The 18,389-nt window shown below is 37.3% G+C and overlaps 1 protein-coding gene across 3 annotated transcripts in view; it reads right to left on the reverse strand.

Annotated features, from left to right (window-relative positions):
* LOC122838341 (ephrin type-B receptor 1-like) overlaps positions 1 to 18,389 on the reverse strand; it is a 102,431-nt gene that overhangs the window by 45,726 nt on the left and 38,316 nt on the right. For all 3 annotated transcript variants that reach the window (XM_044128915.1, XM_044128914.1, XM_044128916.1), the window contains 6 exons: positions 16,040 to 16,104; positions 15,160 to 15,450; positions 13,647 to 13,865; positions 13,370 to 13,550; positions 6,491 to 6,646; positions 462 to 724 (listed from right to left, as the gene is read on the reverse strand). In XM_044128915.1, the coding sequence (XP_043984850.1) occupies positions 462 to 724; positions 6,491 to 6,646; positions 13,370 to 13,550; positions 13,647 to 13,865; positions 15,160 to 15,450; positions 16,040 to 16,096 (1,167 nt within the window). In that variant the 5' untranslated portion in view covers positions 16,097 to 16,104. The remainder of the gene's footprint in view (positions 1 to 461; positions 725 to 6,490; positions 6,647 to 13,369; positions 13,551 to 13,646; positions 13,866 to 15,159; positions 15,451 to 16,039; positions 16,105 to 18,389) is intronic.

Raw genomic sequence — 18,389 nt, forward strand, 5'->3', positions numbered from 1 at the left:
TACTCAGCATGTCCTTGGATGTCACAATTCAGAAACAAAATTGAGCTCTAAAAGTTTTACAGTAAAGGAGCCAGATGGGAGAAGATTGAATGTTTATCACTATAAAGGCTTTACAGACATTACAGTGACCTTGTAAGCTGGCAGATATAATTGCAGATTTTGCATAAAAGCCTGCAGGTCAGCAACTTTCTATGTAGCGCCAGTATCTTTGAGCATTTTAGTGAATAGGTGGTAGCAATTTGCATTTTAAACAAAAACTGACGAGAACAAGGCTGTTTTTAAAGTGGCTTATTATGTTTGGATGGAGCTGTTTCACAAACAAAACTTGAGGAATGTTTCTCACAACATGCGATAAATTTTAAGCTTTTAAACTATTTGGGTTTTCTAATTCTGCACAGCAAGAATCACCCTACACTTACATTTCCTTGCACACCTAAGATAACACATCTGCAGGCACAAACCTGAATGTCAAAGGTGTACGACGTGTGAGCACGAAGTTTGCTGATTTTCACCCTTGTTCCCTTCAACGCCTCCTTGCCTGGAGTATAAACCACGCTGTCATCGCATGGCTGGCATGCCCGCCGCTCGCTGCTGTGGCAACGCCGGCACACGATGTTGTATGACAGGTCGTCACGGTGCCCGGTGTCGCGTGGCGAGTGCCACTCCAGGATCACCGACGTCTGATTCACCACCGAGACCACGTTGCGAGGAGCAGAGGGAACGCCTGAAAACAGGAATTGAAAGGGAAAAATGAGTCAGTGAGGAAGGAAAATAGATGTTTGTAGTGTTGGACTTTTTCAATTGTCAGAAATCCCCTTATTTGATATTAAAACATGCTTTTAAGGCACTGCAAATGTAAAACCCATGGTATTACATTACTGATAGTAGTTAAAAAAAATTCACAAAGCATTTTCAAAAGATGACTGCCGTCTGAGCTTGCTATTCACAAAACACAAATGCAAACTCTCATACAGGCCTCAAAAAAGTAAGCCAGTACAGGACGACGGGAGATATGTCATTGTGTTTTTCTTTTTTTAACAATCATAGCAGGCACACAGTGTTATAATCCTGTTGTATGCTGAGCAAACACTTTAAATTTAAAATATTTATCTCACCTTCTTGCTTTTCATGTCAGAAAATGCTTCTAATATTGCAGCTGGTTGGTTGCACAAAACATTTGTGGATTGAGGGAATTTTTGTAGAGTGACAAAGTTTATTTCCCCTCATAAAAATCAGCTGATGTGGGGCAATGACCACCTTACTGCTTTAGTGAAAAACTGTGGGCAAGGTTTTGGGGGCTTTAGGCCAAAACTGTGCCTTAGTGTCTGTTGTGAAATGGAAGTTATATTCCAAAACCTGAAATAGGCATGAAAATTAAGAATGAAGTGCTGCAAATATATATTTTAATTAAAGTACATCTTATAAGTGATGCATGTAAAAAAATTTGGTGAGTTTTTGTACATTTCTAATTCATTAGCAAACAGCGGGCCTTCACAGCTTTTCACCTGCAAAGTGTTAACAGGCTGGAAACGAGTTCAGCAGAAGGGAGGAAGGGTGAACTGGGTGCAGCACAGTTGCAGTTTACTAATACTAACCACTTTTGAAAAATGCTAAAAACTACGTATTTAAAAAGTCAACACTGTAATCATGTTGTCTATTTTAAAATAACATCTGCAGCTCCTCCTCTGTCCCACAGATCTTCCTAATAAAAATAATGACAACTCACAGAGGAAACTTTCTTTCTGAGAAATCTGCATTGGCTTAAATCCCAAACTGCAGGTCAAACATTTAAACCAAAAATGATATCAACCCCATCAAAACCCTCATTATATCTTCTTTTATCAAAAGCCAACATAACCAAATGGTAAATTTGCTGTCAAATTCTGCAAATAAATTGTGCCCACTGAATGGCCACTTTAAATCTCCTCTTGGGGAAAACTGTAGCCTTATTCTGTCTTGTCTGAAGGAAGAGTGGACTTTTGTGTTCTGAGCCATCGGGGACTGAGCATCAAACAGAGGAAACGGGGTCAAACAATTCAGCAACATGGTTCTTTTTCTTTTTTGTACAAAAACTCTCTTGTTTACAACTAAAGAGGAAAAGAACAGGTCACCAAAACCCAGGATCTACACAGCCTAGAAGGTAATTTAGACTTTTATCATGGCACAAATACAGATGTAAAGCAGAGAAGTTGGGCTACATGATGGAAAATCCTGTGATGTCAAGGTTACTGGGACAGCAATTTTCCTCCCTCTTCCAGATTTTCAACAGTCACTGACCTTTAGTATCTTCAACACTTTCCTCTGTCAGGGGTGGAAAGTTACTGCAGGATCTCCATTTAACAGACTGAATATCTAACTAGCATGCAAAATGCTTAAGGTTTTCCTGAAAGTCTTTTGCAATTTTAATATTATGCACACCAATGTGATGACTATTACATATGGTCACTATACTTTGCTGCACTAAAAGAAATTTAAAGCATGAAACGATACTGACAAAATTTAATTCTAAAAAGATACAAAATAATCAAAACAACAAATCAGGGTTAGGATGGTTTCCCTGTGCTTTGAGCAAAAGAAAAAAGCATGACTATTTTTTACTACTTGGTAATAAATACAGAATTGTTTACATTTGTGTAAATAATTAGATTTTATTATGCTCTAGAAATTCAGAACGCGATGACTAAAACTGACTAGTCCAACAACTTGTTATACAAATTAAAAACAAACTATTTGTTTGGTACCAGACAGTACAGTCATTAATTATCATAACCTCCGGCGCAAAACGCTTAATTTGAGACCAACAGTTTTGTCATTAATTGGAACTGCAAAATAATCAAAATAATCAACATGCCAAATCAAAACTGAAAATAAACAAGCCGAAACACAGAGCAGTACACAATCACAAAATGTTGGTAGCATTTGATTTGTTTTTGTTTTTCTCCACGTATGTAACCAAAGGCAATTTGCTTTTAGAGTCATGAATAGTAATTAAGTTAATTAAGTTTAAGATAAACTGTCCTAATTTCTAATTAGAGTTATGCTTTTCTGTCAAAATTAGTTTGGCTTGAGGTCACAAACAATCAGATAGAAACTTCTATTTTGCTGGAAAAAAAATGAATTTGTTCATTACTAGTTGTTCTGGACCTTTAATTAACCAACTTAATAATTGAAGATCACCTTTTTATGATGTAAAATACAAACATAAACAAAAAAAAAGTTATTACTCAAGTAATTTTCCAGTCCATACTTGCTGTCCAAACTAAATAATTAACTCTAAATCTTAAATTATGTGATTATTGATCATTTTTCTTCACTGTGACCACTAAAAATGGCATTACCAGTTTGTTTGATACCAAATTCAATGGGTTTTAGTCATCACCGTCCCGTGAAAATCAGCCAATTCTTGCAATTCTTGGACTTAAGCCAGCACCTTCTTTAACATTAATAAAATGTTCATTGTCCTTTACCAGTCAGTCTGTCTCAGTTTTCACTCAGTGTCAAAGTACGTCTTCAAAGCTCAAGCAGTTTTCACAAGGTTAAGCCTTGAGGGGCTCACTTCTCGCTGACAGTCCAAACGCATCACACAGAGAGTGACACAGATGAAACAAGAGTGCTTAAGATAAAATGGATGTTCGGCCGTGGCTTATGCTAAACCAGAGTCATAAGATGAGACGACCCTGAAGAATATGTCTCTGTCTGTAATTCTTAGACACCCAAGGACAAATGTGCAGCAAAATCCAAGTACAAACAGCGGGGGGTTAAAAAATCTAAGCAGTGCATACAATGTATTTACAGTTATGCATATCGTCACCTTCCTAAAATAAGAAAAAAAATCAGCACCTCTTTTGGCAAAATTTGACTTAGGCCATTATTGTAGGAAGGTGACGACAAATTTGTAAGTTCCAGGTGTATTTTTTTCTGCATAAATGTGTCTTCATTTAATGATCACTGTAAACATTAAAAGCATTTTAAAATGCAAAGTTGCCACAAAAACACAGCATCTAGCCCCACCGCTGAGACAATGGAGACTCGTCATCTGTTTTGTTTTTCTTTTTTGCTCAGGCTACAGACTGTAAAATTTAAATTATATTCACTTACCTGCTGAGAGACAATGCACCCAACCACCTCTGCAGTCGGTGAGGCATGTTACCACTGGATTTTCTTTTTGTCAAACAACAAACTACAAACTGTGCAGTCACTCTTCCACTCCGGTGACCTGATTCATGTCCGACTCTGAATCCCTCCTCTGTATCTAAGTTTAATCCTACTGTTTTTGTAGTTTGCCCTCTTGATTTTTTATTTTTTTATTTCTAACTGTAACCTGATTTGTTTTTGCCCCTGAGTAGAAAGCGCTCAAGTAATTCAGAGACCTACACAGGATGAGTGGCTTGACATCTGACACGCTCTCACTGGCAAATTAGATTTTGTTTCTCTCCATCGTCATCATTTTAAGAGTGCTACAAGTGTTGAGGTTCGGCTTTTTCTGTACCATTTCTGCTGTAATAAAACCCTGACCCACCTACAGAACATTTTGAGAATCCATCTAAAATCTGTTTCAGTGGTATTGAAGTGAGAAATGTTTGCCTTTACAAAGCACCGCTCCTGTTGAAATCAATTAAAAAAAAACAGTAATTTACTATAAACAACTCTATAAAAGAGTCAACTGTTAGGGAATAATTTCTTTAATAAAGAAATAAAAGTAACTATCAGAGTGCAACAGAAGAATCCAGAAAAGAATAGTTGTGTTTCCAAGGACCAATCTGACATTTCAAAAATGAATAAGCTTACTGGAAGCATGACAATTTCTAAAACAAAAACTAGCTAGGATGAGGTGTTTTATTGGCCGCATTAAAATTTATTTTGAATAAACTGAAATGTAAACACTGTTTTTACATCACACAAGTCACATGACTAACAATCAGATGTTGCCGCTGGCGCAAACCACGAAGAAGACGACAGGAAGAAGTTGGAGGATCGTGGTGACGTATGTTTTTTTTTTTAATGACATTACAAACTTATGTGACTTTAATTGTTTCTTATGTAATGAAAACACCGACATTGCAAAATTGTGCTTTTTCAACATTAGCAGAATATCAAAGTTTTGCAAGCATTTGTAATGGAAAGACATCTGGCACTACCAACTGCACAACTGTGCAGCCAATATCAAAACTTAAAATTTGTCATTACATTGAACAAGTAAAAACTAACTTCTTTGCTTGCAATGTTTAAATATTTCAAATTAATTAAACAAATAAATAAGGGCTTTGGGAATTAACAATAAAACTGGAATCATAACATTGATGAAATGTGAAAAATGTAGATTGTAATGGTTAAAAAGAAATGCTACTGGTGTTCATTGTGTTTTATGTATCGGTGTATTTTTCTATTTTTGTCTGCCATGAAGAAGACGACAACAAGAAGTAGTTGGAGGAACATGGTGCGGCATGTTTTTCAATACTTATCATTACAAAGACATTCATGTGGGATTTTAAATGTGTTTTTTTAATTTATTTAATGGAAACACCGCAATTGCAAAACAGACGCCCTGAAGGGGAGAAAAAATATGTGTACATATATATATCTATATATATATATATAGATATATATATTTTTTTTTATTTTTTTAAATTGTCTGAGGAATGCTTGAGATACCTTGGTGAATCTAGGACACAAAAAAAAAAGCAGCTCTGACGGCAAAATCATGAGGTACTAGCAACGTGTGTCGCAGAAACCGTACCTATAACAATATCTCTGAAAATGTACAAATCACACATTTAATGATTTACACAAGCACCAGTTTATATCAAATTCTGTGTGGACAGTGATATTAATGATACCATTGAAAGCTTTGTTTGTATTTTCTGAAGATTCTAAATCTTTAAAAACACAATAGATCCTAAATATGACTGAACCAGAGCTGTTTTTAATCCCTCAAAATATGAAGATGTATTCAGGTCACCGGGAACAGCACAAAAACCCATGAGTGATTACATACTTTGTACAGCTGCACACACAGTACACACTCAGTTTCAGAGTACAAGTCCAAAATGATTCATGTTTTAACCTACTTACACTATATCTCTGAGGAACCGAGTGGCTGCGTTACTCAAACTCACTGCTTTGTCTTGCATTGAAGCGCAGACTCTTTGACACAATAAACACATACTCAACTGGAATGGAGAGCCTGAGCAGTGTGGCGACATTATTACTTACTACTCCCAAAATCCCTTAACAAGAATGGGTTTGTGTGTGTGTGTGCATGTGTGTGCGGGTGTGTTTCAGCTCTGACTGAGGTGCATAAATTTACAGGCAGAATTATAAATCAAGGTGGATACTGGATTTTCATTTAATTATGAAATATTCGACTGCTGGTGTTGTCAGTTTGTGATACGCTGTTTTATGTCACCTACTGGGATCGTAAGCCTGGACCAGTCATTTTGATACCTTATTGAAAGGAGTACCGAGAGTGTAATTATACGTGTTGACTCACTGGTACACATGTCCTCTGGTTTGTCCATGTCTCCACGGTAATATCCATTCCGACAACCACAGAGGGTGGCAGCTTCGATGGTGGAGCGACTGTTGAGCGGACACTGCTGACATAATCCTGCCCCCTGGGACGACTTAAAGGTGCCCTGAGGGCAAGCTGCGAAGAGATAACAAAGCAACATTTAACTTGGACCCCTGAACATTGATGAAAAAAAGCTAATTTTATCGGTTGGGTTTATGTCACACTTGTCTTGACTTTTTACATCGAGTTATTGTGTGTATCTGAAATTATACAGAAAAGCATGTTGACATGTCCGAAACGTAGTAGTGGTGACGAAACGTATTGTGTATCTTCAGTAGGATAAAGGACACTTAAAGGTAAGATATTATCCTTCATTTATCAGAAATATCTTTTTAACAAGATATTTATAGATAATTAGACTTTTGTTTGGTCAGTTCTGTCTACTTTGAGCTTCTTTCAAAATCAACTGCTTTAGGGCCTCTTATCACTTTAGATCCAAATAAGCCGCCGTTGGCCACACCCCACAAATCAACATTTATACTCACACATGAAAATGTCTGCAAACAGATGTGCAACCATGAAACCGTACATCTTTGAAAAGCAGAAGTAGAGCATCCTGCACAACCAACAATAATGCAGAAAGTGGTTTCTGGATAGAAAGTCAACAACAAAACACTTGTCTTTTCCAGCAACCAATGTACAGCACATAGAGCAATAAAACTAGCTGACCAAACGTGCTGGAGCTAAGCTTGGGTTGCTAGGTAAGTTTCTCCTGATATTTAAAATTCTCAGGCATATTAACCAACCATATTCAAAATCGGTTAAACATTTAGAACACTGTTGGTCAGGTTACAGCACTGTTGTAACCTGTCTATCAATAAAAAAATATCAACAAAATAAATTGACACTTACGATAAATCAACCATTTGTTCATATCCAATATCACAATGTTTCTAATTTTTGTGCCGTCAAAAGCCCCTCAGCTGGACAAGAAAATCCAGCACAACTTATCTTTTCTAAACCATGACCAATTTGACAACCCACTTTCTGTTTTGTTTCATTTTTTAAATTTCAACACTTTGCATTCCACCCACAAAAAGCTAAGGTAATGCCAAAGGAGCTTTGTGTAACCAGACTTTATTTATTGAAGGCACAATAGCAGGCTGATATCTCTATAAGCTTTCAAAAGGATGCCAGTTGGTGGAGTTCTAGCATAAAGGGACAGAAAACACTTCACAATCATCGCAGTCACAGACACAACACCAAATGGGCTACATTTGCTGCTGAGTTCAGGGCATAGGTCAGCATAGTCTGAAAGTGCTGCATCATTTAGCTGTTAGCAACACAATGCTTTCTGTCTGCATGCAGTGAAAACATCGCAAACATCAAAGGCATTTATCCAATTATAAATAATAACCTCTTGTGACTACGTAAAAAGTCGGGCACACACCTGTTCTCAATACAACTAAATATTTGCATTGTTGTTAAGGGAATTCAGATACAAATAATAAGTTTTCCTCCATTTACCGTTCCAGTTCTAGATGGATGCCTCGAGTTCTGATCTATTGGGAGGAACTTTTTATTTACTCAGACTTGAGCTGAACCAAGAATATTAGCTTCTTACTCAGTCAAATGTTTGATTATATACATTGTAGTCCAGTAGGAATGAGACAAATCATTACACACACAAAATTAGGATGGGAAAATTAATGAGTATAAAATAAATTATGGGAAACACCTGAATGATTGGCTTTAAAAAGAAGCTACCAGTTAATAAGTCCCTGCAGCCCTTTAAAAGTGGTACAGCATGAAAAAAACATCCACAGAGGAACTTTGAGACCATTTCTACCACATAGAGCAGAAATAAGATGATGTGAACCTGTGGTATCCCATTTAGGAACACAAAGTACATTAATGTGCATCAACTACTACAACCAGAGTCAAAGTTCACACATTCCCCAACAAAAAGGCTTTTTATGCATGCATAATCCCACTTCTTCAGATGGACTGGGAAAAACACTGTTCCATTTTTAATCTTGTGAATGCATATTCAGTTGAAACATCCCTGGCCATGCTGCTGTGAAACTACAACGTGGTTATTTACAAAGAGGATTTGATCTTCCAACTTTGAATTTGGTCTTTAACTAGATACAATTCTCTTCCTTCTCTGTAACAAAGCTTCATTGTCAACCATGGCATGGTTTTAGATACGGGAATTATGTAAAAGGAAGCAATCTGTCCTGAGAAAGCAAGAGTCAGGACATAAATTGCAATAAAAAACAAACAAGGAAAACAGAATAAGTGTGAAAAGAAACTCAATTATCAATGTTTTCATTTCTTGGCCCCAATGTTATCATAGCAGGCTTCCTCTGAACAAAACAGGCTGATGCTTTTGTTTTTAGTTGATTTTTATGGGGAGAGCAGATTCCCAGAGGTCTGATTTTACACTGTATTATGTTGCACTCAGTCACAGAGCTTTATGAAACTACAACAATACTGCAATTTAAATAAACCAGTGTCTTAGATTAATTTTGAAACTTTGTACATTTTCTCTGCATTACAGCCACAAATTACAAGTAATTTCACTAGAATTATGTGCAATAAAAAGCATAACTGTCAATTGAAAGGAGTAAGACATATTTAGCATAGAGCTGAGAAATATGGACAAAAACATTACCAATTTTTTCTCCTTACTGTTTTGTTAATACAAACAGTTTCAAATGAACGGTTCAATTTCTAAGATAATATCTGTTTCAGTGCAAACTGTATTAACAACCACAAATTGCGGACAACTGATATCTATTTTCCATTCCTTCAGATTAAACACACATATTCCATAAGTAATGTGGGACATTATAGTAAACCAATAAAAAGTTTCACTTGATATTTCTAAACTTACTTTATAAATCCTTTGTTGTTTTCTTCTACTCTTTGATAAAATAAAAGCAACTGTAATTTTCTTCTTGCTTGGCACTTATTCATCCCCTCAGAGACATTATATTACCCAACCACCTTTTTCCTGAGATTACAGCTGCAGGTCTCTCTACTCTCTACTAGCTTTGCACATCTAGACACAGCACTTTCAGTCCATTCTCCTTTGAAAAATAGTGTGTGCTTACTCAGATAGGATGAAGAACATCTATGATCCTCAGTCTTTAAGTCACAGATGAGACCTGGGTTGAAATTTGACTGATCCATTAACATATAAACATGGTTGGATCTACAACTTTCTGGTTTTGCCAGAGGAAGCATGCTATGACAACATTGGGAGCAGGAAATTAAAACATTGATAATTGAGTTTCTTTTCACACTTATTCTGTTTTCCTTGATGTTTGTTGTCCTGTTGGAAGTCTGGTTTTCTTGAAGTACAGACCAGCTTTCCTAACCATGCTTAAGAAAAAAAAATCTCCAAAGCATAGATAGTACTGCCACGTGCTACTTCATCAATTGTCTTATTGTGAAATGCAGTGTTAGTTTTCTGTCACACTTTAGCCTAAAATCTGTAAATTTAGCCATAGCTAAAAATCCTATAAATGTTGCAATACATATCAATTGATAGTTAATTATACTTTTATCTATTTTTATATTAAGTTTAGATGGTAAATAGTTCAAATTTCTAATGCAGTTCTAGTCATATTGACAACTCAAAGTGGTTTGATATGCAGATTGGTTGGCATCTTCAGTGCCTTGCCTTGGGGAACTTCAACTTGTGGTAGGACACTGGACTCAAACTCATAACTATCTGATTAAAAGATGACCACTTAGTTCAAAACAATATTGTAAAGAGAGATATTAACCACAAAATCTATACCGATGCTTAACAGTGTTTGTGTTGTTGTATGAATGGATGTAGACTTTTGCGAGTTTCCGGGAGAATGTGGCTCTAGTGTAAAGAGCTTTGAGTGGCCATCTATCAACTGAACCACAGTGGCCAAAAAAATGAAGATACACTGAACCAATCTGGTAAAAATAGGTTTTGAGATAGCACAGAGAAGTAAGAGAAATTTATCTAGATGAAGGCTTAAAAGATACATTTCTTCAGTTTATCTCAAACTGTTTACAAGCTGTTTATGCACATATGGGATATGCACACTTAAACTACTGCAGTTTTGTTTTGCAAAAAGACTCTGAAAAATGTGTGCACACACACTGCTTTGCTTTTCAAGAATAAACACAAAAACACACGTTTGAATATGCACACACGTGACTTTGATCACGAGCCAGTTGCGCCGTATGGTTTGCACAATACGTGGATTTGGTGCAAAATAAACACCATCTCTGTGCCTTGACATGCTCAAACCGTCACAAAGAGATGACCATCTGTTCCAGTAGTGAGTCCAGCTTCCTGCCAAGGTTTTATCAGCTGATGGGCAAAGGAAGCCAACCAAGAAGACAAGACAAACATTGTCCCTCGACACTGTAAATCGCTTTTTCGGAGATAATAGCATCAAGCAGGTGTATTGCTGACACAGCGTCAGAAATCATAGATATGTCAGATGAGGCTGTTTTTAGTTTGAGTACTCAAATGAAAGACAATCAGTTTAAATGAAAAATGACTTCTGAGCTTACACTAAATTAACAGTGAACACATAAAAAAAATTAAAAAAATCTTTCAGCAACTGAAAGAAGAGTTATTTCTTTTGATGAAGCAATTTAATCTCATCTCAGAATCAGTGATATTAAGCCTTAAATTTGGCAGAAGTTTTTATTTGGGTAGCCTACTTTTACAAAAAAGCACAGCATGGTTGGTAGCTGAAACAAACATATGCTCTTGCTTTTGGAAGAATACTTGCAGACATAATTTATTCAACACAGGTAATCAAAGCAAATATTTTTAACTACAGAGTAGATTGAGTTACATGTACTTAATAATGTTTTTTATACTGTATGATTTCTATGTTTTTATTTTCATTTGTTAGTTTTGTCCAGTGTCATAAAGTTTTATCAGCAAGTTTTACAGATTAGCCTTTTAATCCTTTGTACTTGTTGTCATGAAGATCAAAGCAAAGCCAAAGTGCAGAGAGCTGCTTAAACTGTGCATTTTGAAGATTTAATAAAAGCAAAACTTACAAAAATTCAACAATTATTACAGACATGTAGCATAACATGAACGAGGAGCCTGAACATGGAACTGACAAGCAGTAGTGGAAACAGAAAATGCAGCCAAGTAAAAAACAAAAAAAAAAAAAAAAAACTGCTAATTTGTCTTTTGCGTCACACTCTAGTTTCTTTACATGACAAGTTACCATTGCCACCGTCACTAAACTAGCTAAATCAGGAAACCCTCCAGTTCTCTCTCCAACACAAAAAGATTTCTTAAACACAATTTTTACACCAGTTACTAACTTGTATATAACAATTCATCTTAAAATAAACTTATTTTAACTGAACCAACATAGTTAGTTAACTTCTAATCACAATGTTTTTGTGAGATTTATTTGCAAAAAACAAAGTAACTAATATCATACTTTTACTTTTCCAAACTTGAGGTTTTGATATTATACAGAATAAATATTATGCCCGTTGGATACCGGGGTTGTTGGGGTTTTTGTTTTTGGGTCCTTTTTTTGGCTAGTCACTAACTTTCCACCAGAGAAATCTGTTTCCCTGTGGTGTTCTGCATGTGGGCAAGAAAAGTAGACCCAAACATGACAATGCCATTTCCTTATCAACAAAAACACTTTTTGTTGTTAATGGAGGAGAAGCAAGACATTACTTTGAGACACCTTGCTAGCTTACTTAACAGCAAAACTGAAGACATTTGCAGTTAAAGTAATTGATGCTTTCCGATGTTTGGAGCAGACTCACAGTAAAAAGTTCAATCATTCCAACGACTCATGATTGGTTTGCATCGTTCAAACACTCAAATGTCACATGATGAGAAATGTTGCCAATGCAAAATGCAAACTGACATAAGCGCCCTGACAAGCATTTCAAAGTATTTAACGTTATAACAAGAGGCAGACTAGATTTTATGAATCAGTCTGCTTCCTTTCTGTCTGTCTGTCTGTCTGTCTTCTAATTTGCAGCAGACTGATCTGGCAGAAATACGCTAAAGTAATTAACATGGGAGGAAGAGGTCTCACTTATTTCACCACATGAACATACATCACAGGTCCCTCCCCCCAAAACACACACATACACACACAGAAAAAAAATGGATGAGACTCTCTGGGGAGAATAAGAAATGATGAGTACTATTTCTGAGAGGAAATGGGGAAGGAGGCCAGATATAAAAAGGAGGAAAAAGAGGTGAAGATATCTGGAACACTGGGGGAAAAGGAGTTATTTCTGTGCCACATTTATCAGAGGGTGGCTCGGCAAATATGAACATATGGTGCTTTGTGTGCCCCCCACCCCACTCCCCTTGGGCAAAAATACATGATATTGTGTAGTTACAATATATGTGCATGGAATCATTCAGCTGAGTTTGCCAAGAAGCAATGGTTTGTCCAACTGAACTGTGAAAAAAAATTACATTTTAAATAGAATCAACATAAGCATGCAGTCTGATGAGGCCGTTATAATAATATTTTGTAAACCAAGTCAGGATATTAATAAAGGCTTGGTAATAATGTTGATGATACATAGTATGATTACAGCAATACTATGAGTAGTTAAAGCCCATTTGCATTATCTGTCATCTCTTGCTGCTTCCAGAAGCTGATTGCTCCCATTGCTAAGACAGAATATTGGGAAGGTGTTTGCACAATATTGATTTGCTGTCACTCTGCCTTGTTAAATTGCATGTGCAGCATGCAAGCATTTACTGGGCCAGCAACTTCACAACACACGTGGATTATTTTCTGAAAAACATTTTTTCTTAGGCTTCAGGACTTCTCTAAATCAAAGACTTACCTCGACACACATTGCCATTGTCTGGTTCATAGCCTGCCTTACAGCTGCAGCTGCCAATCGGGACCATCCACTCTCCATCTCCGTTACAGTAGAGCTTTATAGGCACATCTACCTCCTCAGCATTTGGAATGCAGTTTCCTCGGGAGATAACCAAGGATGTGGATTCTGCTCCTGTCAGCGTCTGGATGAAAAAAAAAGATAGATTAAAAAAAAGAAAGGTGCGATTTTTTCCATACAAGAAAGGATGGAAAGATAATTTTTGGATTCTTTAGCATACCTCAGGGAAAAAAGCAAAGTTCTGTACAATGCTTGGACATTTCTTGTAGAATACTCGAACTGCCAAAAGAGACATGCAAGCACCCAGATCCTGGAAAGCCAAGTGAAAGCCTTTGCCCTTGGAGAGAGGTCCAAAACCTCTGACTTCAGTGTTCACCTTCATCAGCCTACCCCCAAAATCCACCTGGGAGAAACTCTCATCGGCTGCAATGGTGTCCACCTGGAAGAAGTAGATGGTTCACTGGGAGTAAATCCAATACGGCGGTTAAAGAGATGACTGAGTGTTGGTGAATTTGCAGAGGTATTGACTGATTGGTGTATATTGGCAGTGCTGATGTGCATGCAATCAGGCATAAGATAGCAAACACTAATAGGTGATGTGAATAAAACTAGCTATATTTTCATCTTTGCACCTATTTTTGGGTGAAGGATCCTACATTTTGTAGGTGCATCAAGGTGCAGTCAGAGACAATTCTGACATCGTAGACACATAAATAAATGCAGCTAAGAGCTTCCTGTGGTCTTAAAGTTGGGGTCAATTGGACCCCATGAACTTTTTACTCTATGCACGCTCCAGCAATGTTACTTTTACAAGATTTTTGTGTGTGTAGTTTTGAGAACTGATGGTCTGGCAGGACACTCCTACCCAATGTCCGACAGTGACTTCTGCCGCCCCCGTCCCGAGCTTTGCACTAAAACTGCAGGAAGGTTAAATAGGTTTTCCACAGTAACGGTTTTTAATTCTGCTGTATTGGTTCTTTTTAAAAGCATTTAATTTTTATATTTATGTAGTTAATAGTTTTATATTTACTTACAATTTAGCTTTACTTTCTTACAGTAATTACTTACTTGTGATGCTTTATTTTGTTTAAATTACACATTACAATAAATGACCCAAAGATGAGCAGACAGCGAGGTCATACGGCCAAGTCTCATTGATCTATGTCAATGAGAGGGAACACCAACTCATGGTTCAATGATTTGCTGTAGCTATAACAACTGAGGAAATTAGTCCTGGTAGTGAAAGAAAGATGTTGGAAAACAGAGAGCATCACAGTTTTTAGTGCATAGCTGCAGAAACGTCAGTAGGGAATGATACTCCCTTAAGGCTGTGGCTTCTTTTAGTAGAAAAACACTCCTTACAATAAAGCAAAAAACTGTCTAAAGATGGTTGGTGGAGCATGTAAGTCTGAATTATTCACTTGACCTCCAAATACTTAAGATGTCAATCCAATGTAGCATTTGGAGAAAGTGCTAAATAAACTATTTCAAAACATGGAGGCCCCCAACTTGCACCTTACAGGATTTAAAAAATGTGCTGCCAACACTGTTAGGGATCTAGCAGAGATCATACCTTGACTGGTCAGACTGGTTTTGCCAGTTAGAGGGGACCAGAGCATGATCAAGCAGACAGTCATCATGTTGTGACTTTTGTGGAATGAAAGGTACAACCTACTTGAGGTTGTTTTTTTCACATTTCTTATTTTGAAAAGGTTGAGATTGTTTGAGGTTACCTTTAAAAACGGGGCATTGGCCCAGTACTCCACCCCTTTGATGCTCTCTGACACAGTCCTGTCAGTCTCCAGGTAGTAAAGATTGAAGGTCTCTTTGCAGGAGCCCAGGACACTTGGTATGGAAGCACAATCCCGTACTGTGAAACGGATCTCCACGTAGATGCGTTGTGCGTTCCGCCTGTCAATGTATGTGGTGAGCAGCCAGTTGTTTTGGCTTGGCTCAAATACATTGCACACCTGGTAAGTCCTGATGGTGTTAAGGTTTTCGTCATAGCCGCTCACCTCCTCCCACTGGGCAATGTTTGAGCGAAGATGGGGCAATGGGATGCAAGATGGGACGGAAGCAGAGGAAGAGCCAGTAAGAAAGCCAGATGATTAATGGGTTTACTAAAACCAGACACAAATTAAACTTTCTCTATCACTCCTTCCCAATTTTCTCCCATCCTCTTCCTCCCTTTTTCATTGTCTTTTTCTCTGCTCTAACCTTCTCTGCTGCACAGGGACATCCATTCATCACAATTACAGCTACTCACCTCAAACACACTCACACACCAGACCATTGTGACCAGCTAGTTGCCAGGCTGAATTTTAAAGAAATCACTAGATTTTAAGGCAGGTCATAGAAAAACAAAAAGACTTTTTATTTCCTTTCATTCTGTTCTATCACAAACTCATTTGCGGTACTGTTCTGATCTTTTGGAATGTATTTTCTTTCTGCATCAGTAGTGGTTAATTGATGTCACCTTGGCACTGTAATTAAAATTTTGACTGACTCGTTAATGGACCTCTGTAAAGTGTAGTCAAACTGCTTCCCCATGGGTGGCTGCACATACACAGACTGACGCACACATACAGCTCAGCTTTTCCACATTGTTCTTACTCCATTGGCAGGGAACGATATCCAGCCGAGCTCAGCTGTCGCCGTCCGTGTATCCATCACTGTCTCTGTCAGACAAAAAGGGAGACAGACAGGCAGAAAAAGGTGAAAAGAATGCACTGCGGAAAGAGGACAGGTATGGGTTTAATTAATAGTCTGTTCATTATTCGCCAGCTTCGGCGCCGCTTTGTGGTGTCTGCCATTCAAACTCATAAAAGCCCACCTCGCACAGTGTCTGCAATACATTTTCCTCTATTCTGTTAGCACTGTGAGGAAAATTAGATACGAATCCACAATTAGGAGAGGCCTTTGGGTAACACAGTACAAACAAAAGTAGAAGTAATGTAGCCCAGTAATGACGAACGTAATCCATTTGATCCAGGTTGCAGACTAACTTTTTTTAACAGATCTTCTGTCCAGCCTGAAAAATATGAAAATGGATTTTGATATTTAAAAATCCATCCATATGCTCACTTTGCTACAGCCACAACCAGCAATAAAGGAAAATTAACAAACTAACTTTTTACTATTGCGTAAAAATAATGTTTGTCCCAGTTGCTCACTCAACTGGGTCTTGCCCATGATTTTTCAGGTGCACTACTACATTAAAATGGATGTTTCAATGTCCTCTTGAGGACAGAACTGGTATTTTGTTGTTGAGAGACTCATGTAAAAAACTGCTTTGTAGAAAGCATTAAGAAATCTTGAGCTTATTCATTAACATAGCGTCGTGTCTATTCATATTGCTCTTTTTGTGATCAGGGACAACTGCTGACCTAGATAACAAATGAGATTGTGGGGAGAAAGGCTGCTGCTGCTTCTTCTCCAGGAAATTTGAAAATGTGTGGAGACAAATTAGAAATCTGACGCTGTTCTAACCTGAGATAGAAACTCAACTTTCCCTAAAACCCACCATAAAACAATTCTTTAGTTTAAAGAAGAAAGCTTGGCAGGGAACGATATCCCTGTAACTAATCAAATGGCTGGCATTTGTGCAGCCGCTGCCTTGGTTTTCTTGTGATTCAGAAGTATTGATTTTCTGGAGAATTACCTAAAGCATTCTAACCAAATCACACATTACTATGACAGCTTCTAATTAATGTCTCCCATATTTTTATTGCCTTCCGAGTCTAATATATTTTTAATAATTTCCAGGACATGTGCATTACATTAAGTATTCAGAGTCATTCAGAGTCAAAGCACATTTAGTAGCAAATCCAATAATCTGCAGTAATTTGCATATTAATCCAGGTACAGACTAGTTGGAAAATTCATGACATTTTGGTCAACTGTTTTTATTTTGTTTGTTGTTTCAGCTTTATGTTTGCAGTCTTTCTGCTAGACATCAGTTAAAATTTGTCATTCATCTGCAACCTACTCTCCAAAAACTGAATTTTGGTCATATGTCAATATGCCAATATTTAAGAAATTTAGCAGCAATTTTTAAACACCTTCCATTAATAAATGTTGCTTTGTTTAATGAGAAATTCTTGACTTTATTTGTTAAAAACTTTTCTGTGTTTCTGCTCCACTAATGCACATTATTATGGCCTCAAGTTTCAAACTACGGTGCCATTTTGACACCTCTTCTGTGGTTCTTGGGGTTGAATTAAAAAAATGTGCACAAAATTACCAGTGACACAACGCCGTAAGAAGTCACGCTGAGATGTTCCAGCCAGCATAAGTTAGCTGGCAAGTTGATAAGCCAGACCTTTACTCAGCCCTTTGTAATAAAACATAGTGTGAAGATTCAACGACATCACACCATGAGGCACCCTCAGGCAAACAGCTCCTCCTCTGCCTTTATTCTTGACACGCACTCCTCTTGCAGCCTTTCATATAGTCATACTTTTCTCTCATTATCAGCTTCCCTCCTCCTCAGACCGTCCCCAACTTCTTCATATTCCTTATTCTGCCTCTCCATCTTTCACTTGTTCTTTACTTTGACGCTTGTCTTTTTTGCCAGGAACTTCACCTAATTTATGAAGCACCCTTGTTTTTTTATCCTATTCTTTCTCCAGATTGTGTTTTAATTGTGTCGTTTTATTTTCATCCCAAATGTCTACTTTCAAAGTCTTTCACCGAAGCTTGCGGTAGATGGTGTCACTGTCCAATTTGCAGCTTTGGCAGCGAGTTTTCAGAAAGAATTTTAAAATGTTTTCACAGGAAGCCTTTTTTGCCTGCTGGATCATTTTTACCCTTCAAAATATTTTTTATTTTTTTACACACTGCCTTACAAGTCCAAATACCTCTTGAAAGTCTTCAAATTTTGTCACATTGAATCACAAACATTTGGATATTTAAAATAAACCAGCAGAAAATACTGTGAAACAGTGAAATCAACAAGTCTATG

The sequence above is a fragment of the Gambusia affinis genome, linkage group LG10 (genome assembly GCF_019740435.1).
Source record: "Gambusia affinis linkage group LG10, SWU_Gaff_1.0, whole genome shotgun sequence".
NCBI lineage: Eukaryota > Metazoa > Chordata > Actinopteri > Cyprinodontiformes > Poeciliidae > Gambusia > Gambusia affinis.